Below are 24440 nucleotides of genomic sequence, written 5' to 3' on the forward strand. Positions count from 1 at the left end.
CCGGAGCACCAAGCCACCGAGTACATAAACCGCAAGGGGTACTTTTCAATGGTGCTGCAAGCACTTGTGGATCACAAGGGACGTTTCACCAACATCAACGCGGGCTGGGCGGGAAGGGTTCATGACGCTCGCGTCTTCAGGAACACTACTCTGTTTAAAGGGCTGCAGCAAGGGACTTACTTTCCGGACCAGAAAATAACCGTTGGGGATGTTGAAATGCCCATAGTTATTCTTGGGGACCCAGCCTACCCCTTAATGCCATGGCTTATGAAGCCATACACAGGCAGCCTGGACAGGAGTCAGGAGCTGTTTAACTACAGGCTAAGCAAGTGCAGAATGGTGGTAGAATGTGCATTTGGCCGTTTAAAAGGTCGCTGGAGATCATTATTGACTCGCTCTGACCTCAGCCAAAGAAATCTCCCCATTGTTATTTCTGCTTGCTGTGTGCTCCACAATCTCTGTGAAAGTAAGGGGGAGACCTTTATGGCGGGGTGGGAGGCTGAGGCAAATTGCCTGGCTGCTGATTACGCGCAGCCAGACACCAGGGCGATTAGAAGATCACACCATGAAGCGCTGTGCATCAGAGAAGCTTTAAAAACCAGTTTCATGACTGGCCAGGCTACCGTGTGAAATATCTGTTTGTTTCTCCTTCATGAAAACCCTCCCCCTTTACTGACTGATTTTCTGTAAGGAACCCACCCTGCCCCTTCCCCCAGCTTTCTTTCAAACCAAATAAAGTCACTATCATTTAAAAATCATTTATTCTTTATTAATAGATTAGAAAAAGAGGGAGGGAACCCGGGTGGTATTTGGGAGGAGGATTGCTGGGAAGGAAAAAGCCACAAAGAAAAGGTTAAAAAAATGACAGCCTTTTGCTTGGGCTGTCTACTGGGGTGGAATGGGAAGGTGTACGGAGCCTCCCCCCCCCGAGTTCTTACACGTCTGGGTGAGGAGGATACGGAACATGGGGAGGGGGGAGGGTGGAACAGGGGCTGAAGCGGCAGTCTGTTTTCCAGCAGCCGTTCCTGAACCTCCACCAGACGCCGGAGCAGCCCCAGCGTTGCATCCTTCATCCTCTGGTCTTCCTGCCGCCACCTCTCATCTCGAGCGTCTCTCCTCTCCTCACGTTGGTCCCTCCTCTCCTCACGTTGGTCCCTCTTCTCCTCACGTTCACTGACTTCTTTCCTATACTTTGAAACTGTTTCCTTCCACTCATTCACATGAGCTCTGTCACTGCGGCTGGATTCCATAATTTCAGAAAACATCTCCTCTCGCGTTCTCTTCTTACGACGCCTTATCTGTGATAACCTTCGGGATGGAGGAGGGAGGCTTGAGGAATTTGCAGCTGCTGTAGGGAGGGGAAAAAAGAGAGAATTGTTTTAAAAGCTACATTTTGCAGAACAATGCTTATACTCTTTCACGGTGACCAACACTGTTCACATTACATAGCACATGTGATTTCTGTGCAAGGTCGCATTTTGCCTCTTAATGCTGAGTGCCTGTGGCTTTGCTGCTAGAGATCACAGGTCTGAGCAACAGAATTCGGCTTGCATGCGGCCATGGTAAGCTTCTGCGCCCTCCTTTCCCACATACCAAGCATAGCTTGTAGCATAGCTTGTAGAGTGCTGCAGAATTGGGAAATGAAGTGGCAGCACTCCACACGAGCTGTGTCCAGTTGGGGGGGGGCAGTGTGGGGGAGCTTGTCTGGGCCCCTTCAGGCAAGTAGAGTGCTGCGGTTTTTCTGTTAACATTCAGCAGCACCAGAAAACAAACTAACCACCCCCCCCCTCTCGCCATGAATTCTCTGGGATGATCGCTGTACTCCTCCCCCCCCCACCGCGTGGCTGGTATCAGGGAAGATCCCTGCAGGCACCAAACTAACCCCCCCCCCCCCCGCCGCCGCCCCCCTCCCGCCATGAATTCTCTGGGATGATCACGGTACCCCTCCCCCCACCGCGTGGCTGGTAACAGGGAAGATCCCTGCTAGCCAAACGCGAAAAACTCAGGGCCAATTTCCCATCTGCGCTTGGCTAACTGCAGGGAAGGATTTATTTTCCGCCACAGGCAAACATCCCAGTAGGAACGGCCACCTCTGTCCCCTTAATTAAGTTCCCGTATTTCAACCAGGTTACCAGGAGCGATATCACTCTCCTGAGGATTACACAACAAGATAAAGAACGGATGTTGCTTGAATGCCAGCAAACACCGGGACCATACGCTGCCAGGCTTTGTCAGGCAATGATACCAGATTACTTGCTGCAAGCATGGCGTGGTCAAGTGTCCTACCATGGAGGAGGGAATAAAGATGCACTGCCCAGAAACCTTCTGGCAAGGCTTTCGGAGTACCTCCAGGAGAGCTTCATGGAGATGTCCCTGGAGGATTTCCGCTCCATCCCCATACACGTTAACAGACTTTTCCAGTAGCTACAGACTTTTCCAGTAGCTGAACTGACCGCGAATGCAAAGTCAGGCAAAGTAATCATTAAAAACCGTTTGCTTTTAAAACAAGTTTTATATTTTAAAAGGTAAACTCACCTGAGGTCCCTTCCATGGGGTCAGAGTCTTGGGTACTGGCTTGGGAGGGTACTTCAGTCAGGGTGATAAAAAGATCCTGGCTGTTGGGGAGAATGGAGTGCTGTGTGCTCTCTGCAAGCTCCTCCTCCTCCTCCTCCTCCTCTACCCCATCGGCAGAATCCTCAGGCGTCGCTGATGAGACTATCCCCGACCCAGAATCCACGAACACAGGTGGGGTAGTGGTGGCAGCCCCCCCTAGAATTGCATGCAGCTCGGCGTAGAATCGGCATGTCCGTGGCTCTGACCCGGAGCGACCGTTTACCTCCTTTGTTTTTTGATAGGCTTGTCTGAGCTTCTTGACTTTCACGCGGCACTGATCTGAGTCCCTATTGTGGCCTCTCTCCATCATGCCCTTGGAGATTTTTTCAAAAGTTTTTGCATTTCGTCTTTTAGAACGAAGTTCTGCAAGCACTGAATCCTCTCCCCATACAGCGATCAGATCCAGTACCTCCATCACGGTCCATGCTGGTGCTCTTTTTCGATTATCAGCCTGCATGGTTACCTGTGCTGATGAGCTATCTGTGGTCACCTGTGCTCTCCACGCTGGGCAAACAGGAAATGGAATTTAAATGTTCGCGGGGCTTTTCCTGTCTACCTGGCCAGTGCATCCGAGTTTAGATTGCTGTCCAGAGCGGTCACAATGATGCACTGTGGGATAGCTCCCGGAGGCCAATACCATCGAATTGCGGCCACACTAACCCTAATTCGAATTGCTAAAATCGATTTTGGCACTACTCCGCTCGTCGGGGTGGAGTACAGAAATCGATTTAAAGGGCCCTTTACATCGAAATAAATAGCGTCGTTGTGTGGACGGTTGCAGGGTTAATTCGAATTAAAGCTGATAAATCCGAATTAAAGTCGTAGTGTAGACCAAGACACAGACTAACACGGCTGTTACTCTGAATACTCCAGGTGTAACCTCACCAGTGCCGAATAGAGGGGAATAATCACTTCCCTTGATCTGCTGGCAATGCTCCTACTAATACAGCCCAATATGCCCTTGGCCTTCGTGGTAAGGAGGGCACACTGCTGACTCATATCCAGCTTCTCATCCACTGTAATTCCCAGGTCCTTTTCTGCAGAACTGCTGCTTAGCCAGTTGGTCCCCAGCCTGTAGCAGTGCATGGGATTCTTCCTTCCTAAGTGCAGGACTCTGCACTTGTCCTTGTTGAACATCATCAGATTTCTTTTGGTCCAATCCTCCAATTTGTCTAGGTCACTCTTGTCACACCCCAATGGCCCCCTCCCTCAAGGGGGCCATTGGGGTGTGACACTCTGGACCCTATCCCTGCCCTCCAATGTATCTACCTCTCCCCCATCTTAGTATCATCTGCAAACTTGCTGAGGATGCAATTAATCCCATCATCCAGGTCATTAATAAAGATGTTGAACAAAACCAGCCCCAAGACCGACCCCTGGGGCACTCCGCTTGATACCGGCTGCCAACTAGACTTCAGGCTATTGATCACTACCCATTGAGCCCGATAATCTAGCCAGCTTTCTATTCACCTTATAGTCCATTCATCCAATCCATACTTTTTTAACTTGCTGGCAAGAATACTGTGGGAGACCATATCAAAAGCTTTGCTAAAGTCAAGATATTTCACATCCACCGCTTTCCCCATATCAACAGAGCCAGTTATCTCATCAAAGAAGGCAATCAGGATGGTCAGGCATGACTTGCCCTTGGTGAATTCATGTTCATTGTTCCTGATCACCTTCCTATCCTCCAAGTGCTTCAAAAGTTTGATGAAGTTTGAGCAGCATTTGTAAATAACTCTTCAGAATGAAAATGCTTGTCCAACCTTAACTATAAATTTCACTGCACAGTGTATCTATAATTAAAACAATACAAACGTGTAAAGTCTCTGTGAATCAAGCACACAGTGCTGTCTTCTTTACAATGGGCTTCAATACTATGCTTTACCAAATGGCAGCCATATCTCCTCCTCAGGATGGGGTTATAAATCTCCAAATCCCATTTTAATGGGAATTTGGGTGAATAAATTCACTGCACAGAAAACAAAACCATACATTATTTAGCTGAATACACCAGAAGAGTCCCCTTAAAACAATAGTGTAATGTCAAACATAGGATTGAACATGAGTCGAAGGGTAGATTAACCACTATTTGATAACTATAGCAGCAACATCAGATTCACATGAATCTGATGTACCCATTGTGGTGTGTAGAATAGATTTAATGTATTCCACAAGCAAATATTCATTTAATATAAGTGAGATTCAGGAAATCCTCATTTTCATCATCTGAAATTCCCCAATATATATTATGCAGGGTTGTTATAGCCATGTTGGTCCCAGTATATTAGCAAGACAAAGTGGGTGAAGTAATATGTTTTATTGGACCAAAAGATATTACATCACCCATCTTGTCCCTCAATATATATTGCAAATTAATATGTATGTGAAATTAATTATTACAGCCTATATAGATGTGTAATTCTGTGCTTCTTTTTAGAAGCAGAGTGATGTTATGCAAAAAAGACTCACAATATCATCCATGCTTGTAGTTCTGCTTCATAAAGTAAAACACTATAGAGAACTTGACTGCAGTGAAAGAGTTACTAAAGGTGAGGATCCCTTTTTCTTTTTGTTTTACTCATTGGAAATTCATGACCAAATTGTGAACATTACTGAAATCTTTGAGAAAGTTATTCAAGCAACATTGAACACAAGAAACAGCTGGTCTACTCCTATAAACAAGGATTTATTTAAGGCACAAAAACAATCAAAACTGAAGATGCAGGCCTTGTGTGTGTGTGTGTGTGTGTATATATATATATGGCTGCCCTCGCTTTCATTTCCAATAGGCTACATGCTAGATTATGCCAGCGAGCAAGCAGAATCTCTAATTTTACTTAATTGCACTACAGAGACTGCCCTCATTCATTATAATTAGTTTTGAAAACGCAATTTCAGAATTATTTGTTGACAATGTGACATGCTCAATGTAAATTTACTTCAGAATGAAAAATAACATGTTATTAACTTGAATCTCACGCTATTCCTTGAATCTTGAGGTGTGTTGGAGCAGAGCTTGGTGTGCCTGAGGACAAAAAGGAGTGTGTGGGGGGGGGGAGATCTTTTTCCTTTCCAGGAGTCTGTCCCAGCCAAGGATTCCCTCCAGGTGGGAGACAGTTCAGCTGCTCATTTACGGGACAGCTTTAAATCCGCTTTGTGCCACTGGTGGCACAAAAGGGATTTAGGGCCAAATCCTTGGGCATACTATCTGTTTACTTCTATAGGTTCAATACTATTATGTGAAAGAGCTTGTTAAAAATATGGCATGGTAAGTCAAATATTGGATCAGGTCTCCTTGCAGATGCTTTAGCTGTAATTAGTTACAGAAATGCTCCTTATAGTGACAAAATGTTTAGGGCATATTCGGGGGCTTCTGAGATTGTATTTACTTGGTAATTTAATCATAGAGAGATTAGTTCTGAGCCATAAATATAGTGGTTTGAGCCTTGGAAGGACAAGTGTACTTATAGTATCTGCTAAATAAATTCAAGACTATAGATAGGCTGGGCAGAATTTGATTTTTATTTTCTTATCCTTTTGATGGATAATATCAATGTTTATTTTAAGCTTTTTTAAAACTATTTAAATTTTCACAATTGCGGCATGGAGTCAGACAGTAGGTCAGACAGTAATTTAGTTAACGACAGTAGGCATTGAGATTCAAATACCTAAAGCTCTATAACTATTAAAACACAAATTTTCAATATATGTCAAATATACAAAGTAAATATCCTTAAATAAAACTGCATTTTCAAACAGCATTTTTGGTTCTTTGACTATATATAATTTTTTATTATAAATGGAAATATTTTATTCATCTCTTTGTGCGTGAGTGATGAAATTGACATTTACTCACATTTACTAATAAAAATTGAACCCTTCCAAGCATAATTACAGGCCACTGGTAGGGGTTTTTGAAGAGAGATTTGGCAATGATTATGATGTGTTAGCTAACAAAGATCTGGAAACCATCTAAAGAGGAGAAAAATATATCCTGAATAAGCAGAAGTCACTAATTAGTAGTTTTGTCTTAGCCTGTTATCCCTTCCCCTCTTCAAGATGTCTTATACAGGTAACAATTTATTGGTATTTCCAATCTTGGTTGATTACACCTGATTGTAACTACGCAAATAATCCTTCACAGAATAAAGTTGATTCTGTTGAAATTTTCAAGTGCAGGGCTAGGCAGCAATGCAGTCCTTTCTCTCTCCGCACACACACCAGAAATGATCTGATTTATTGAATCTGCTGTGTAGTGTTCTCATGTTTATTTTAACTTTATATTGGGTGAGTATGAAGATAAGAATTCACTTTCTTTCTGATGTGAATCTGGGCCCTTTTCAATGTGCAACATGTTGAGTGTCACTACCAATTCGGTTTTCTAATGATTGTTTGTTTGTATTTCCTTTGGAAAAGGAAAACCTGCCCACGCTTTTGCCTCATGCACCTGTGGAGAATAACAAGAGTAATTTATATATATAAAAAAAATCACTGGTAATGTTCTAAATTGACAAACACTATCTCCATAGATAAAATACTAATCTGAGTCCCAGAGACTTTTCAAATTTCCAAAAAACAAACTCCATTGCTGAGTAAGGTGAACATAATTCTATTTTTTTTTTTACATTTGGTGCAGTACTCATGTTACTGTATCAAGAGGTCTGATATGAGCTCGTACAATCTTCTTTAAGAACGACAGTCCATTACTTCAAATTTCCAATCTGTGGAAAATATCCCCAGTAGCAAATATCTGTTCTTCTTCTACTTTCAAAAACCAGCATAAATAAGGCCAAGGGTAACAGACAAACCAGAAACCTTAGTGAAGTTGTAGAATATATTTGTAGATTTAAAATTATATTGGCCAGTAAGTTAATTGCCAGTTTTCCATTTAGACATAAAGATGAAAAATCACTCGCATCGAGCTGGTAAAGTGAAGAACATATCTCTGAGCAGAATGCTGACATATACTAACCACCTTTGCGATATTTGTCCTGATTCTTTGTTTGCTTACTCCAGCTTTACTCAACTCTAACTAATGGGATTATTTCTGGCTTTCAATGACACTTGTGTTCCTGAGTTACCTCGGTGCATTTGAAAATCCATCCTTCCCCAGTGCATGTACCAGATGTGTTCTAGACAGAAGTTTTGTGAAAGGTGAAGTGCTGACAACTGAAAAGATCACAGACCTTGCTGCTTAATTAAATACAGACAGAGATCTTTTGGAACATGATATTGTAAGCATTGCTACTATGAGGCATTTTTACCCTTATGGGTAGAGCTACCAGATAGCAATGGTGGGGGAAAAAAAGGGACAGGGGGTGGGAGAATATATAAGAAAATGTCCCCAAAAACGGGACATCTGGTCACCCTACTTATGAGACATGCTGTAAGAAATTTGCAGACAAATAAGCATGTGATGCTGAGCAAGGGAAAGGCAAAGACTGAATCAAATGCCATTCACTGTCCACTTTTCTGCTTTCCTTTCTGCTTGGAGTATTTGCTGGTAGTGAATATTACATTTGTGAATTGCAATGTATAGCTACATGTATTGTGACTTCAGGCAAAGAATATGAATTCTGGAGCACTGTGTGAAAGAGCAATAGATGCTGATGGCAATTTTGGAATAGTGAATTATGTTTTGAGGACTGTTAGGTTTCCATTTGGCCCTTCAGGAATTCGATTTAAATAGTCAATAATATCCTTTTATTTACATATCATTGATTGCTTTGGCTGTAATATGGACATACATGCTGGAAAATTTAACAAGAAACAGGTAGCTCAACTGCAGCATTGAGCAGCATGCCAAAATGAATATAAAGCACAAGACATAACCCAGTCCATAGGGAAATAATGCAAGACGTGGAAATGAGGTTCATTTGGGCTTATATTGTCTCTGTCCTGGTCGCAGCTCTGATAGGACTGGATGGGAACAGGAGAAACTGAGAGCATTCTTGTGTGCATTGTTACTGTCTTGTTCTATTCTTCTGTCATGAGATATGGGTATCTTCTGTACAGATATAGGGACCATGCAGAGGTACTTGGGGATGGCATGTTATCTGCATATGTTCTCAAATAGCTTCTTATGGAACTCCTGCTGATTTATTTCTCTGTTTTTATAGTAAGTGTTTTCTCTCATGGCTTTGAGTTCTTCGTCTCTATATCTGGTCTGATGGTCCATACAAGTATTGTTTTTTCTTCCTCCTCCAACTTTTCTCTTTTGCTCCTTCTCATCTGACTGGACACACACTCTTCTCATTTTTTTCTGCCACAAATGTGTCATTTTTGTTTCTCTGTCTTTTGGCCCTGAAATTTGTCAGGCACCCTGACCCATGAGTTGTCAGATACGTGCTCCCTTTTCTGAGCTGTGATGGAGCACCACTTCTGGGTCCTGTGCACATAGTACTGGAGGGCTCCAAAATGGATAAATAAAGCAAAGTAGGTTACTATCATTAGTATCACCTGCTTTCATTTGCCATGTACAATGACAGAATGAAAAATTTGATTCCCCTAAACTAGTCACTTTGTCTGGCCACAGGAAAGAGACATACTGACAGATTCAAACAGCGTACATTTTTTCCTAGTGCACTTTATATCCATCTGGGGCAGCCGCTCAGACTTCCATCATAAACAAGAGTGTTCCAAAATGATCGAATGCAGCTGAACTCAGATCTCATCTTCACCTCAGATCTGCACAAATTCCTTGTAGTCTGCCAGGAGTATTTTAGGCTGGCTTCTGAGAAGCAGATATGGCTTTGATCTTAAATCAGGTTGCAAAGCTTTTACTACAACACAATAAAGTGGATCTACAGAAGTGGATGCTGGTGAAAATGTGCATAAAATGAGGCCTGAGGAGTATGCTGCCCATTTTTTTCCCAGGATAAGACACTTGGATGATTTGATCCCAGGACAGTAGAGAACATAAACTCAGCCAGAGGTCACTGAAGGGGTAACTGGTGCAGTGTGAGAAAGTGCTGGAAGGATCAGATGAATGGATGCAGTTGATATGTCTATGCTGGCACTTCAGTGATGCAGAGTGACACAGTGGCAAATGATATATCTATTAGCCTTGCTCAGAGAAACTGCAGTCACAACAACAATGTGAATGCTTCTGTTGGAAGCACTTTTGTGGATATGTGGTATATTACAGGCATGCTAGGGCATAACAATGGTGCTGGCGATGCATTCTCATGTAGTCACAAATCAAGCAAGGAGGAAGGTGGAAAGAAGCAAAAGAGAAATAGAAAGAAATAACCAAAGTTAGGTTTAAGAAGAATATGTAGAAGTGAGAACTTGATGGAAGGGAAATACAATGTGCTCAGAACAGCTATATGAAGCAGCAACTACGCAGCATTTAAATTTCTCCCAATTTAAAGAGCTGCGAGAGTAGCTGAGAAAGTTTGAGTTCATCTACCGGGGGCATCAGGTATAATACTAAGGCAATCTATCATGGTTTTAAAAAAACAAACAAACACCAAAACTTGGCATTCACTAGCTCTGCTATACAACTGCAGTTTCAGAATCTTCACTTTCTATTTAATACTTTGGATGGAAAATGTATAACAATGTGTTTTAAGTAGATGAAAGAAACCGAGAAAAGAGAGAGTGGTTAGAAGCCAATGGTGGAAAAAGTCACAGGGGGAAAAAGAAAATAGCAAATAATTCCTTCAGCACATTACTGTACACCAATAATCTCCATAGTCCTATTTACCTAACCTGAATAACTTTAATTCCATGTGTTTTTCATAATTCTTCCCATTCCTAATAGTACTAATGTATTATTTATATAGCACCAGCATAGTGTTTGGTCCTTTATAGACAAGTAAAAATTCAAGTCATTACTCTCTAAAGGTTACAATCCACATAGACAACACAGGGATGAATGATAGCATGCAAATATTAGAATAGATGCACAAATGGTAAAATAACTGAGCGGTGTAATCAATATATTTTTACTTCTCTGAATGTTGTTTAGTCTGTTCTCTTTTCTATAAGATTCTAATGTTAGTATACAGACTTGCCAGGCAATAAACCCAATAGCTATAGTAGATGCTGATAGACATCCTCCAGCTGCATTCATTTGGCTAACAATGTAAGCAGCCCAAGGCTTGTGCCATATCAGGTGTCAGTGATGCCTATCCTATGTATTTAATGTGTTTTCCTATTACTGCCTGAACTGCCTATCTATCAAAAGGCATCCTAATATCTGTTGCCTGAAATTGCTTTGATAAATATGGATTGACTAAGTGCATAGACATCACATAAGTAACTCAAGCTGCAGTTTAGTTTTGAATATGGCTTAGATCTGCCAAAACGATGAGTCTTTTAGTGGCTAAATCCAAACAAAGCTAGGTGAATGAAGAGGAACACTTTTGTAGCACAGTCTGGTTTGTTAAAGCACAGACTAGTGTCTGGGGCACCTCTCAGGGTATGTCTACATGGCATTGTAAACCCAGGCTTGGACTCAAGTTTGAGCCCAGATCTGCCTACTGTCCACACACACGGCTGTCTGGCCTTGGATCAGCAAGAACTCAGGACTTAGGACTCACCTCGGGGGTGGGTATGAGCCCTAATCCTTCTGAGACTTGGGTCCAAGCCCTATCATTTTGCAGTGTGGAAGCAGCTCAAGCTGCAGACCCGAGTCAGAAGATCTGTGTGGTGCTATATGGAGGCATTAGCATGTTTGTGAGATGTGGATCTGGCAACTGTAAACCTGACACTCAAGCACAGGCCTGGGAACACCAAGTCCACAAACACAGCTTCCACAAACCTGGGGTTTCAGCAGAGTGTAGACAAACCCATAGGGTGAGTCTATGCAGCATTTTGGAGTGAGCCTTCCAGCCTGGGTCAACAGACTTGGGCTAGTGAGGCTCATGTGAGTGGTCTAAAAACAGCTGTTTTAGACAGCACTTCAAAGATGCAGCTTTCTCTCTGAAGTCAAGTCCCCTCCCTAAGTTTCTGAAGGCCAGCATACCTTCAGAATCCTCTTCACAGTATTACACAGTTACACCTATTATACAAGTTCTAGTGTACAAAATGATTCCTAAAGGTGTCACCTAGTGACTCAACCCTCCTGTTCTCTCACAGCTAAAAGAGTTCTATTTTTTAGCTCAGTGGAGGTGTGCTGTTTTCAATGCCAGGTCCACTGACAGCCCATGTGTGTACGTGTACAGGACAATGGATTATTACATGACATATGGTTAATAAGTAGTTGAGTTTGGAATTAAAAGGTTGCAAGTGTTATAGAGGGAGTGTTTTCTACTGAGTAGAACACAAAACTAGGAATGAAGATTTTATTTTGGCTTCTGCTATCAATTTCCTTTGTGACCTTGAGCAGGTTACTTAGGATAAAATCCTGTATCTAATCAGTGATGTAAAAAGGGGTGCAGTAGCCCCATATGTTGCATACAATGTTGTTTTACTAAATCTAAGAATAATCCACCCAGTAAGCAAGGACTGTGTGCATGTTCTGGGTTGGGACAGAGTGGGGAAATGCATGAGCTTGAAAGGGTTCCATACTTTCTCAAAAGGCAGAAGCCACAGGACTGCTCATGGAAAGAGCTTCCTGCCCTCCTGAGCAACCCTAAGTGAATCCTGATTCTAGATCTTGCCTCTGTCCCCAATTGTGACAACACTTTGGTCTAAACTGGGGCGGTAATGTTATGTTAGGAGGAATATGAGGGTTGTGTGGATGCTCTATGTACCTCTTCCTTCATCACCTGGTGACCTCATCCAAGCTCAGTTGTTTTGGAGATTACAGCCAGAAGAACTCTTTAGCCTCGTGGTCCTGTCTGGAGTGCCCCTTGGAGCATTATGAAGGCATTGCCTGTGTGACGTGGCTCCTAATATCACTCCATGGTGCTCAGCGAGAAAGTAATAGTTGAGCAACCACTTTATGCACTATGCAACTGTAAGCCACTTGTATCTGGGTGATACAGGTCCCTCTCTATACCCATCAATAGACGGGATGAATTGTTACAGCCCCCACTAAGGAGCCTTGGCTCTTTAGCTCAAGGTGTAGCAGCTTATGTTTTTAGTGATATAGGTCACTGGTTTGTCAGCCAAGATGGCAGTCATCACACAGCCAGCTCAAATGGGAATTTCACCATTCAGGTGTATGATGAAAGTTGTTTCTAGAATGCTTTGAGAGCTTCACATGAAAGGCATTATATAAATGCACAGTATTATATATTTTTGAGCGTTCAGTACTGCTACAGTGCACTCTGATTTTCTAGCATTGGTAAGGAAGATGGTGTCAAGACAGTCTTCATGCTGCTTTCATTTCTCAGATGGTTTATTTCACAGCTTTGTGAAACTTTGAATGAGTGTCTTGAAGAAAAGAAAATAATCATCATTCACCACAAGCATTTGGATCAATATTTTACATTTTTTAGACACAGACCAGCAATTTGACAATCCGATATTTTTTCCATTTCCACAAAAAGTATAGCATCCCATTTGAAAATAGCTTTTTCTGAGGATAGGATATTTTCTCCTGCAGCCTTCTCACTCTACTGTATTTTAATGGTGGAGGAAGACTTCCACTATAAAATGTTCAAATCCCTTTTAATGTGAATAAAGAGGCAGTTATGGTTGAAATGATCAAAATGCCTCCTTTTCTGTGAATGTTGCTTTACTGCTGTAGAGACTGTATTTTTACTCACTTAAGAACCCCACTTAGTACCTCATTTGCCTGAAAATTAATCTTAACAGCTTCCTGATAATACAGTTCTTCAGTTTTCTCTGAGCACTAAGTTAATTGAAGTAATGATAATGAAGCAAATAGTTGAACTGGATAAGGAATCAGCAAGATACCAAAATTCTATTCATATAGAATAAAATGCTTGTGCATTCATGGTGATTTATCTGCAATAAGGACAAACTGTTGATGGTCTTGAAATGATTCTCAAGTCACATTAAATAATCAAGTCTGTAAACAATATTTCTCAGGCAGGTTGCTGCTGTTCTCCCCAGCCACTATATTGTTTGTACACGTTCCACCTGTTTACTGTTTCTGAGCCTCTAAGTTAAACAAGAAAATATTATTATAGATCACCTAGTTGATAACCTTGGGTATATAACCGAACCTCTTCTCAGTGGACAAATAGAATACACTGTACTATTGACAGTAAACCTTCAGGATAATCTACTTTATAGTCTACAGCAAATGCAAATATTTAATTCTAACAACTAGAAAATATTGAGCCACATCCTCAGCTGTTGTAGATGACCATGGCTCTGTTGATTTAAGTGAAGATTTGCCCATTCACAGTAGCTGAGGGTTCACAGTAGCTGGCTATATATCGAGTTCTATCTGACATTGGGGAGATTTTTCCTCCCCTCATGCTATCTGTAAATTTGAAAATTAAGCTCCTGATCATGTCTCTTTGATATGTAGACAGTTCATATGCTTCCTGTGTAGAAAGAGCTGGGTGGAACACAACGCTAATGTGCAGGGAGCGTTTTTGCCGTCCCAAGCAGGGAGAAAAAAAAAAGAAGCCGCGATCGCGTTCGGCGGCAATTTGGCGGCAGCTCTAGCGCCGCTTCATTCTAGGGTGGCAATTTGGCGGGAGGTCTTTTGCTCCTAGAGGGAGTGATGGCCCCGCTGCCGAATTGCCGCCGAACTGCCGGATGTGCCCCCACCTCTTCATTGGCCGCCCCAGGCACCTGCTTGCTATGCTGGTGCCTGGAGCTGGCCCTGCTAATGTGGCAGCATATCTTCCCCCACCTCTGCCTTTTCCCTACCAAGGGGTTTCTGTGGAAACAGGGATCTGTAAGTAGGGCCGAGAGGATGCATATTGTTTCCTTCCAAATGCCCAGCAGATTTCCCCATGGAAAATTAATACAGCCTCACCCTGTATTCATTTTCCTAGGCTTCTTCTGCCATCGTGGAGATCAGATGGGTCCACTGGATGGCCAGGGCTCATGGGAGTAGGGGTAAAGAGTTGGTGCAGAGGCACAGGGTGCCTCTGCAAATGGTGCTGTCTCCTGCTGCTCCGCAGGATCTGCAGGTTTTGTGGGCGGATCTGTGGTTTGTTCCGCAGAGAGCAAAATGGAGCATTGAGTATAAATCCCATGAGGAAAATTGAGGGTGTCAATCAGACCACAAGGAACAGATCTGGAATCAATGTAAAGACACCATATCAGGTCACAATCCTGCAAATGGCTCCCCACACATGTCTGCTGCATGAAGGCAATGGCAGGATCAGTAACTAAGTTACTAAAATACTGCTAGTAAGTTTTCAGAGTAGCAGCCGTGTTAGTCTGTATCCACAAAAAGAACAGGAGTACTTGTGGCAACTTAGAGACTAACAAATTTATTAGAAGAAGTGGGCTGTAGCCCACGAAAGCTTATGCTCTAATAAATGTGATAGTCTCTAAGGTGCCACAAGTACTCCTGTTCTTTTTGCTAGTAAGATGTTTGCATGTACAATGTGGTGCAAGCCCATCTATGCCTGGGTGCCTAATATGGTATGTAAGACAGTTTACATATTTAGTAATATTTTATCATGAGACATTTGTAACCAAAAATGGTAACTCTGAAGAGGAAATAGGTTTTTAAAACAAAAATCTAATGTAATTAATGTCTTTAAATAAGTCCAGTCTATTATGCCATGACACTAAGATGGGTCTGATTCTCTTACCAAAGTCAATAGTACTACACTATGACAATGGGCCCAATCCTGCTCCCATTCATTTTGATGGGTCAGATTCTACATCCCTCTCTCAATTTGAGAAATACTTAGACCTTCCATGGCACTTCTCACTGGTATAAGTACTACTTGTTAGGAATGAAGGATGCAGTATCTAGTGGAGAGGAGAAGGATAACAGTACTAAAAATCACATGGCTACATAGCTTACAGCAGATGGAATATATACATAACTTGATGGACAGAAAATATTTGTGAGGTTTTCTTCTTTTCAATAAATAAATACATTCATCTATCCTAATCTGCCACTCAGTCTAGTTATTTTTCAGCACAAGTTTTATGTAACATGTTTCCATTTGGGTTTAGTCATTCATTGGTGAACAGCCAAGATGGTAACCTCTTGCTAGTCAGCCAACCCCCACCTCCCTCCCCCATATCACATTTGTGTTCTTAAGGAGGAATTAATTTTAGGAGGAATTATTTTTTTAAAAGAATTCTAAATCAATGTGAAACATATTGCAAATCAGATATAATCAGCACTTATACATATTGTGACAGACCCAGACCAGTGGGGTACAGGAGTCTGGTAGAGGGCAAATATACTGATCACTGGATGAGTAGTTTTCTGTTCCTTGAGTGACCAGAGCAGGGGCTGCACTAGAGTAATCAGGAACCTGCTAGAACCAGTTAAGGCAGGCAGGCTAATTAGGACAACTGGAGCCAATTAAGAAGAAGCTTCTAGAATCAATGAAGGCAGGCTAATCAGGGCACCTGGGTTTTAAAAAAGGAGCTCACTTCAGTTTGTGGTGCAAGTGTGAGGAGCTAGGAGCAAGAGGCACAAGGAGCTGAGAGTGTGTGCTGCTGGAGGACTGAGGAGCACAAGCATTATCAGACACCAGGAGGAAGGTCCTGTGGTGAGAATAAAGAAGGTGTTTGGAGGAGGCCATGGGGAAGTAGCCCAGGGAGTTGTAGCTGTCATGCAGCTGTTACAGGAGGCACTATAGACAGCTGCAATCCACAGGGCCCTGGGCTGGAACCCGGAGTAGAGGGCGGGCCTGGGTTCCCCCCAAACCTCCCAATTGACCTGGACTGTGGGTTCTTCCAGAGGGGAAGGTCTGTGGGCTGTTCCCCAACCCACATGGTGAATCTCTGAGGCAAGAAAATCCGCCAATAAGCACAGGACCCACCAAGATAGAAGAGGAATTTTGTCACAATATATGTAGATGTACTAAATGTGTGCATCAAATTTCTCTTAAATGTGCAAAAATTAAGCACTCTAAATAAGAAATGAACTGTTAACAAACTGATCCATTGTTAGTTAAAAAGCTCAGGCCTATGTTTTTGGTTACCCAACTTTGCCTTAAAGGGGTTTAATTTTCAGTGGGCAGGTGCTCATCGTTAATATGTCCCATATTTGGGCAACCCAGAGATTGAGGCACATGCAATCACCTTTGAAAATGTAGGTGTCAATAGAATCCCAATACCCTCCTTTGACAGACAGCTATACACACATAGTCTCTGTGTCTCTGTCTCTAAAATACTTCCTCAGAGAAAAGCCTGTACAATTAAATAGGGCTTGCAGCATGCCTTGAAAGTCACCTAACTGTGGTGCTACCACATCAGCATGAGAAGCAAGCTCCGCATTTACAGGCTTTTCCCAGAAAATGCTCTCTCATCAGTTCCAAAATGTGCAAATCTCCAGAGGGGTTCTCCAGGCTCTAACCTGACAGTCAAGATCAGCTGATCTTGACTGTCAGGTTAGAGCACAAGGAGAGAGGGTGTTATGGATAAATCCATAAAACATCAAATTTATAGTAATTGCATGAGAGCCACGTAACAAGTTGTGTGAATTCCCGGCTAACTCATTTAAGAGCTTTGTAGAGAAGTGTGTGTAATTCAGCGCATACTGTAATGATAATGGCTTTCTAGGAACATTTTAATGAAGAATTATAGAGAATCAGTCGAGCCTTTTTCTGATTAAGAAGCACATAGTCCTTGTTTTACCAGTAATATGACATTTAATTGTCCCTCAGTGTAAAGAGAAAATATACGTTCTCACTATTCTTTTAGAATAATCTGGCAGGTTTGTTGTTTGTTGTTCTTATTTTCTATAACCCTCTGTTCTGTAATTACAAGATTAGCCATTTTCACTTTTGAATTATTTTCTGATATTGTATTTATAGTTTTTGTTTTTTCATTATAGTAATGTAGAATGAAAAGCATTTAAAGTCACACGGGAACATTGTAATCTTCTAAATTAACCTCCTGCCTAACACAGGCCACTGGATTTCCCTATATTAGTTTCCTGCTTCAGATTCAGTAGCTGTTGAACTAGAGCATATCTTTTAGAAAATTATTCAATCTTGATTAAAACATTTCCAGTGATGGAGAATCCACCACAACTCTTGTTAAGTAGTTCCAGTGATTGGTTACCCCCACTGTTAAAAATTTCCTCCTTATTTTTAGACTGAATTTGTCTAGCTTCAGCTTTCAGCCATTAGTTCTTGTTTCTTTGTCAGCTAAAGATTCTCTTAATATTAGCATCAAATATCTGTTCCCCATGTAGGTACTGAGTATATATAGACTGTATCAAGTCACCCCTTAATCTTTTCTTTGATATATAGATTGAACTCCTGTGACATTTTGGGGATCACCCAGACTGGTAAGAGGTTCTGTCACTGCCTGCCCTGTAAACTTGAGGACCTTTATGATATGCAGTTGTGGTTCAGTTCCCTGACACCAGTACCTTGCTTGCAAACACAAGGTCCCACTCTGGGTCTCACCAGCTAGTTATCCCTTGCAAGGTGACACCAACAGCCCTTACAATGCAGAGTCTCTTCAAATCCACCCTCCTCTAGTTCTTCAGTACCAGTCACTCAGACTGTTCCTCTCTGGCTAGTCACCCCCAAAGGCATGAAACCTGCCTGCTGATACCAGCTTACTTTGGCGTGCACACTCCCCTCATCAGAGACCTGCTTGGTTAAAAAATAAACACAGACAGCCTCCTGCCACAAGACTCTCCCTCAAGGTCTGGATAAAAACTCTGTCCTAAATCTGTTTATAACAGGCTTTTTCCCTCCCTCCCCCCTTTGTCAGTCAGTGGTGACTTATGTTTATTTAGAATAGGGAGATTTCCTCTTGGCTTGATAGCTCGAGTGTCTCAATGTTTTTCCATTAACTCTAATTGTCCATCATTTTCTTTTCCTGGGCTGGACAATGGATCATTACTTGAATCTGGTTTTAACTCCTGGCTTTTAAGGATTCTCTCTCTCTCTCTCTCGTTAATGCTCACTGCATGTCTGTGAGGTGTAGTTGGAATTGTAGTACAGATTATGATCACAGTTTTCTGTATGTACAAATACATAAATTCATAACCCCAGTCTGTATACATATCTCATAATGATCATCAAGTTCAGAATATTACAAGCTTTCATAAAAGACCTTACTTAATATACTTTTCTAGCACAATCATTACAGTATGCAATTAGTTGGTTTAACTGCTCATTTTGAGGGGTTAAACCTTCTGTTCTCCCCAGAATGTGTCTGGATCCTGATTGTCATAGCTCCTTAACAAGGCTTTCACTATAAGTCAAGTTTTCCAATCCTTTAATCATTCTCATAGCTCATCCCTGAACTCTCTCCAATTGTTTTCAAAACCCTTCCTGAAATAAGGACACCAGAACTGGACACAGTATCTCAGTACCACCAATGCCATATACAGAGGAATATAACCTCCCTACTTCTACTCAGTATATGGATCTCATTAGCCCTTTTGGCCACACCATTGCAATGGTGCTCATGTTCAGTTGATTATTCACCATGAAACCCAAGTTTTTATCTGAGGTATTAGTTCCCAGGATAGAGCCCTCTCCATCCTGTAAGTTTGGCTTGCATTCTTTGTTCCTAGATATTTGAACTTAAATTTGTCTGTGTTGAAATGCATATTGTTTGCCTGTGCCTAGCTTACCAAGCAATTCAGATCACTCTATTACTGACCAGTCCCCCTCCTCCTTCATTTAGTCTCTTTTTTTCCCAAGTTTTTGATAAAAATGGTAAATACCATGGGACCAAGAACAGAGCCCTGTGTGATCACGCTAGAAACAGGCACTCAATCATTGCCCATCTATAATTACATTTTGAGACCTTTCACTTAATCAGTTTTTAATCCATTTAATGTGTGCCAGGTTGATTTTATATCATTAAAGTTTATTAATAAAGATATTGTGCAGTACCAAGTCAAATGCCTTGCAGAAATCTAAGTAAATGATATCAATGCTATTACCTTTATCAACCAAATTTGTAATCGCATCAAAAAGGCAATTGATTAGCTTGTTGAGACTTACTTTTTATAAATGTGTGTTGATTGATATTAATGATACTACCCTCTTTAATTCTTTATTGAGTCCTGTATCAGCCATTCAATTTTTTTCTTGAGATCAATGTCAGGCTGACTGTCCTCTGGAACTTCCCTGGTGTTCAGAGTCTTACTGATTATCAACATTTAATGGTCCAGAGATCTTCTTGGCCAGCTCTTTTAAAGCTCTTGATGCAAATTATATGTCTAACTTTAGTAGCTATTGTTTAACATTGTCCTTAGTTACTGTTGGAGTGGAAAGTATTTCTTCATCATCACCATCATATGATAAATATGAATACATGATCTCTCCCATCCCCAAATACAGAAGGGAAATGTTTATCATATCATGCATATTTTATTCCATCAATTGCTAATATATAGCATTATAATATGGAATATATGACAATTGAATGTATAGCAAGTGAAAGTATCAGAGCTGCTTGAGTTGTAGCCAAGTTAGTATAAATGAGAAGGGGCTTCTGAGAGGGTGTACTGTTTGAGGGCCTCAACTTTGGAATTATCTTCCTCACTTTGCTTCAAGTATAGCCTGAAACCGGTGACCTTCAGGCCATATTGCAAAGCTCCTGTTTTTCCCCAGGAATTTAAAAATGGGGCAGGGAAGGATGTGTAAGTATGGAGGATTGTTGAGACATAATTAAGTTTTTAAGTTTCCTGGCTTATTGCATAGCCATTCCATACAATCTCCCATTGACTTTAATGGGAGTTAGAAAAGGCTACAGGATTGGTCCTGGTGTGTGTCTGAGTCTGAATATGTATCATAGTAAAATCACCTACATAGCACTATATAAACATCATGTGTGACATTTTTCCTACCAGAAATGGTGTATAATCTAGCTGTCAGATCCTTCCCTTTGCTTCATTGAGGAGAGGAGCCAGAAGAGTTGGAATGTGGCAAAGGGACACAGTGTGCTCTACCACCTTAAAAACCCTTAAAAAGCCCCTCTGCTGGAGCTCATTTGCATCAAGCCTCTGGTTTCTGTGGGGTTGGATAGGGGAGCAGCCACACTCTGTGGCATGAACCTCTACTGACCCCAAAGATTTGTAACTAGAAATACACTCACAAATAATGCTGCTGCAGACAGTATTCACTTCCACCAAGTGCTACTGTGTAGCTGTAGAGGGAGACCATCAATTTCTTTGTGGAAAACACTGTGCTGCCAAAGGGAAGAGATGCCAGCAGGGCTCTTTGTGGAGAGGCTAGAACCGGTTGAAAAATTGGAACTTTTTGGCAAAAATAAATAAATCACAATAAATGTTTCCTGGTTTTCCCTGGAACACTTCAAAATATGAAAGGTTCTGACCAGCTCTAGTGGAGGCACAATATTTCTATGGGTATCCAGAGTACTGCATAGACTGAAGGACATTTGCTGCACTAAGATGTACCCCACCTGTTCTGTGAGAGGAACCTGATGTCCCAGCTGAACAATGGGCAAGAAGCTCTATGAATTCCAACTCCCTTAGGTTTCTTCCCCTGTGTTAATACCACCAATGTAGAGGAAAATATGGCCCTATGCTATACACAGCATGTATACGTGTATCGATAATCCTGGCTAGGAAGACTGAATGAACCCTAGTTCTCTGGATTTAAAAGCACACAAGCCTCTTCTGTTTGAGGTTAAAGTACTAAAAGCAATGGCAGACTCTCAAACCTCTGTGGTCCAGCTACTAGATGAGGAACAAAGGCATACTAGGTCAGTGTGTGACACATTTTATATATTTGTGTGTGTGTGTGTGCGTGTGTATACATGCTGTGTGCATGTATGTATATAAACACAAATACAAGCATATGTTTATGTATAGATAGATCAAACTAGAGAGGATTCTGAGCTGCAAAAATCAAATCTGTGCTTAATTTTATTCCTTCAGGCTAAAGTTCATGCCGACCTGTAATATGCATTAAATAATAGTTTCGTTTTTCTATTATATATTCCCCAACTGTCTCTGATCTAATGCCTAAAAACATAGTGGTGGCACTGAATTATTTCATAGATGTTGTTGAACAGGACATTTGCTGTTTCAGATTTCCTTTTTTGTTTTGGTGTTTGTTTTTTTAAACTTTCAGGGATATTTCTGTTAACTTCTTTAGCCTTTAGAAAAAAATCTCCCATATCTCACTTTTTTTGGTATAAACCTACCAGTACTTATTTTTCAGAGAGCTGGCAAATTATCTAATATAGTCATAAAATGCCAAAAGTACAATTAATTTCCAAGATGTTTAAGCCAGATAATTCCAAGGCAATATATTATTTGATTTGGAAATAGTGAGCCTTGGAAGGTGCAGGATACTCAGCTCAGTTGATGTCTGAGGGAAGCGACACATACTCTACAACACCCTTATAAATAAAACATCCATACATGCGGACACTTGAGAAACAACAAACCTGACAAAACGTAATTTGTTCCTGAACCACTACCTTTCATGCTGTAAATCTTAATTTGCATGATGCCCTAATGAGCTATCACAAAACCTTGAAAGAAATTGAAATTAATGAAAAGCCTGTTTAGAAAGTGGGGTATTCAGTGTAATTTCTACTAACATTTTATCTTTTTAACAGCATTTGGAAAGAAAATAGCTCAATCTCTAGACAACTTTTTTTGCATCATATCAACTAATATTTTTTCTTTACTGTCTTCATCTATTTTCCTAAAAGACACCAGCTAACATATTTAACTATGATATTCTGATATCTTATATTAAAGCCTTTTTTAAACATGTTCAGGTAGTAAACTAATATCTGCTGGAAGTAATCATCCATGCATAATAAATAGAATCCACTTCTCAGTGCTATTCATTCAATTTTTGAATTTCCAGCTGCCCATCTCTATTTACCATTCACCAAGAAGTGCGTTTAACAAGTTTAGCAAATAGGAAAAAGATGGTTGCAAAACTTCGTTAAAATCTCACAACAGTAGTTTAAGATAGCTGATCCCTAGATGAATTGTAGACTACAGTTTTATGAGCTTATGATAGATGCATTAATAATGTACTATGGAAATCCAGAGGAGTGCTGGAGAATGGTAGAAGGACTTGAAATAGGGTATTGGTTACAATAAAACGTAAAAATTTGAAGCCCAAGAAGGGTCTGGAAAAGCCCTGAATGCAAGGGAAACTAGTGCATTTATAGGCCATGGCCCTCCAAGGGAGAGAACGAATGCTAAGAGGCCAGTCCAGTGACCGCCTCATCCCTTGTGTACTGGAGGGCACAGTTCTGTGGTTACCTCTGCATTAGGTCCTGAGAGAGTAGTTTTGGAAATGAATGAGTAAATGAAAGATAGATAAGGACAGCCTAATAGATCTGTGTTTGAAGATCCACTGGACTTACCATGTATGTAGGCTTTTCATTGCAGACTATGGGGGCTATTGTGGTATTCGGTTACAATTATGGAAGAGATGCTGTGCATCCTGTCTCTGTGGTGGATATTCTGACCATTCAGTTTCCTACTTAGTTTTTCTGCACATATCCTGTTTTTGGTGGCCATGCACAGAAACCAGCTTTTGGTGTAGTGAATGGTTTCCATGATCCATGCTGTACACAGCATGTATTCAAAATGTATTAGCTGAACTTGTGAGGCCTTATGCTCAATTTGATATTATTTATTTCTCTGTTTAAATAGCCCTTCTTCAGGTTTGGGAAAGTTGCTCAGTATCACAGCTAAATAAAAGGTGGAAAATATTGTACCTTTCCCAGACCTGGAGAAGAGCTCAGCATAGGTTGAATACTTCTCTTTCACCAAGAAAAGTTGGTCCAATAAAAGATATTACCTCACCCACCATATCTGTGGATGTAACGAGATTCTTCTGAATCTTTTTGAATGCTGATCAATATCCGGGAATGTTGTAGACATTGGGTAGAACCCTACTGATTTGGAGAAAAATCAGAAAACCAGTGGGGGCGGGGGACATAGGGAAACACTGAGCCCCTGCCATTTGTAATTTAAAACCACCATTTTAAGAACCTCTGCAATTGTCTATAAATTAATTGGTGCCATCAGCTAGTTCTTGAACATCTTTACATAATACCTGATCTCATCTCCCCCCATCCTCCAAAGATTTTCTTCCGAAGAAGAGCTCAGTGTAGCTCAAAAGCTTGTCTTTCACCAACAGAAGTAGGTCCAATAAAAGATGTCTCACGCACCTTGTCTCTCTCACATCCTCCTAGTAGTGTAGAATATGTTGACAATCTGACTTATCTCACTAACAGAAAGAAGATAATAATGGTGGGGGATGGAGGAATTATAGAGAAGGGAGGCACACAAAGCCCCTGGTAGGAGTGTGGTGGGAACTCTGGCATGGGAAGGCAGGAGTCACACAGAGACCCTGGTTTGGAGGGGGAAAATGAAAACCCTAGTACAGGGGAAGGAGGAAATGGGAGTACACACAGGGTCTCTGGCTTGGGGGAATGGGGTACACTGACATGGGGGAAGGGAAATAGGAGCGCACACAGCCCCTGGCATGGTAGAATAGGGCAGTGTGGGGGATTGCAGAGAGTCCCTGAAATAGAAGGGGAGAGGAGGGTGGTACTCAGCAAGCTCGTGGGTGAGAATGGAAGGATTCAAGGAACTCCTCGTGTGTGCAATGAGTTCAATCTACTGAAGCAGTAAAGTGAGCAATCCACTTTTATATACTAAGCAAAGAGGGCTTTATTCACGAGTGGGTTATTCTGGCTTCCGCTCCAAGTCTACCTTCCCCCTTCCCCCCCAGTATACCTCTGGCTGTGCCTAAATGACATAATCAAGCCTTATATGGACAACAAAGAGACTAAAGGTCAGTGTTGTTGTTTTTGCCACATTTACTAAT

General features: G+C 41.4%; 1 protein-coding gene across 1 annotated transcript; it reads right to left on the reverse strand.

Annotated features, from left to right (window-relative positions):
- Positions 1-426: 426 nt before the first annotated feature.
- LOC128841468 (uncharacterized) lies at positions 427-2783 on the reverse strand. Its single transcript, XM_054036500.1, has 2 exons — positions 2536-2783; positions 427-1348 (listed from the first exon to the last, which is right to left on the reverse strand). Exons 1-2 carry the CDS (start codon positions 2549-2551, stop codon positions 756-758), a joined length of 609 nt encoding a protein of 202 aa, XP_053892475.1. The 5' UTR covers positions 2552-2783; the 3' UTR covers positions 427-755.
- Positions 2784-24440: the final 21657 nt, after the last annotated feature.

This window comes from Malaclemys terrapin, chromosome 8 (genome assembly GCF_027887155.1).
Source record: "Malaclemys terrapin pileata isolate rMalTer1 chromosome 8, rMalTer1.hap1, whole genome shotgun sequence".
NCBI classification, from domain to species: domain Eukaryota; kingdom Metazoa; phylum Chordata; order Testudines; family Emydidae; genus Malaclemys; species Malaclemys terrapin.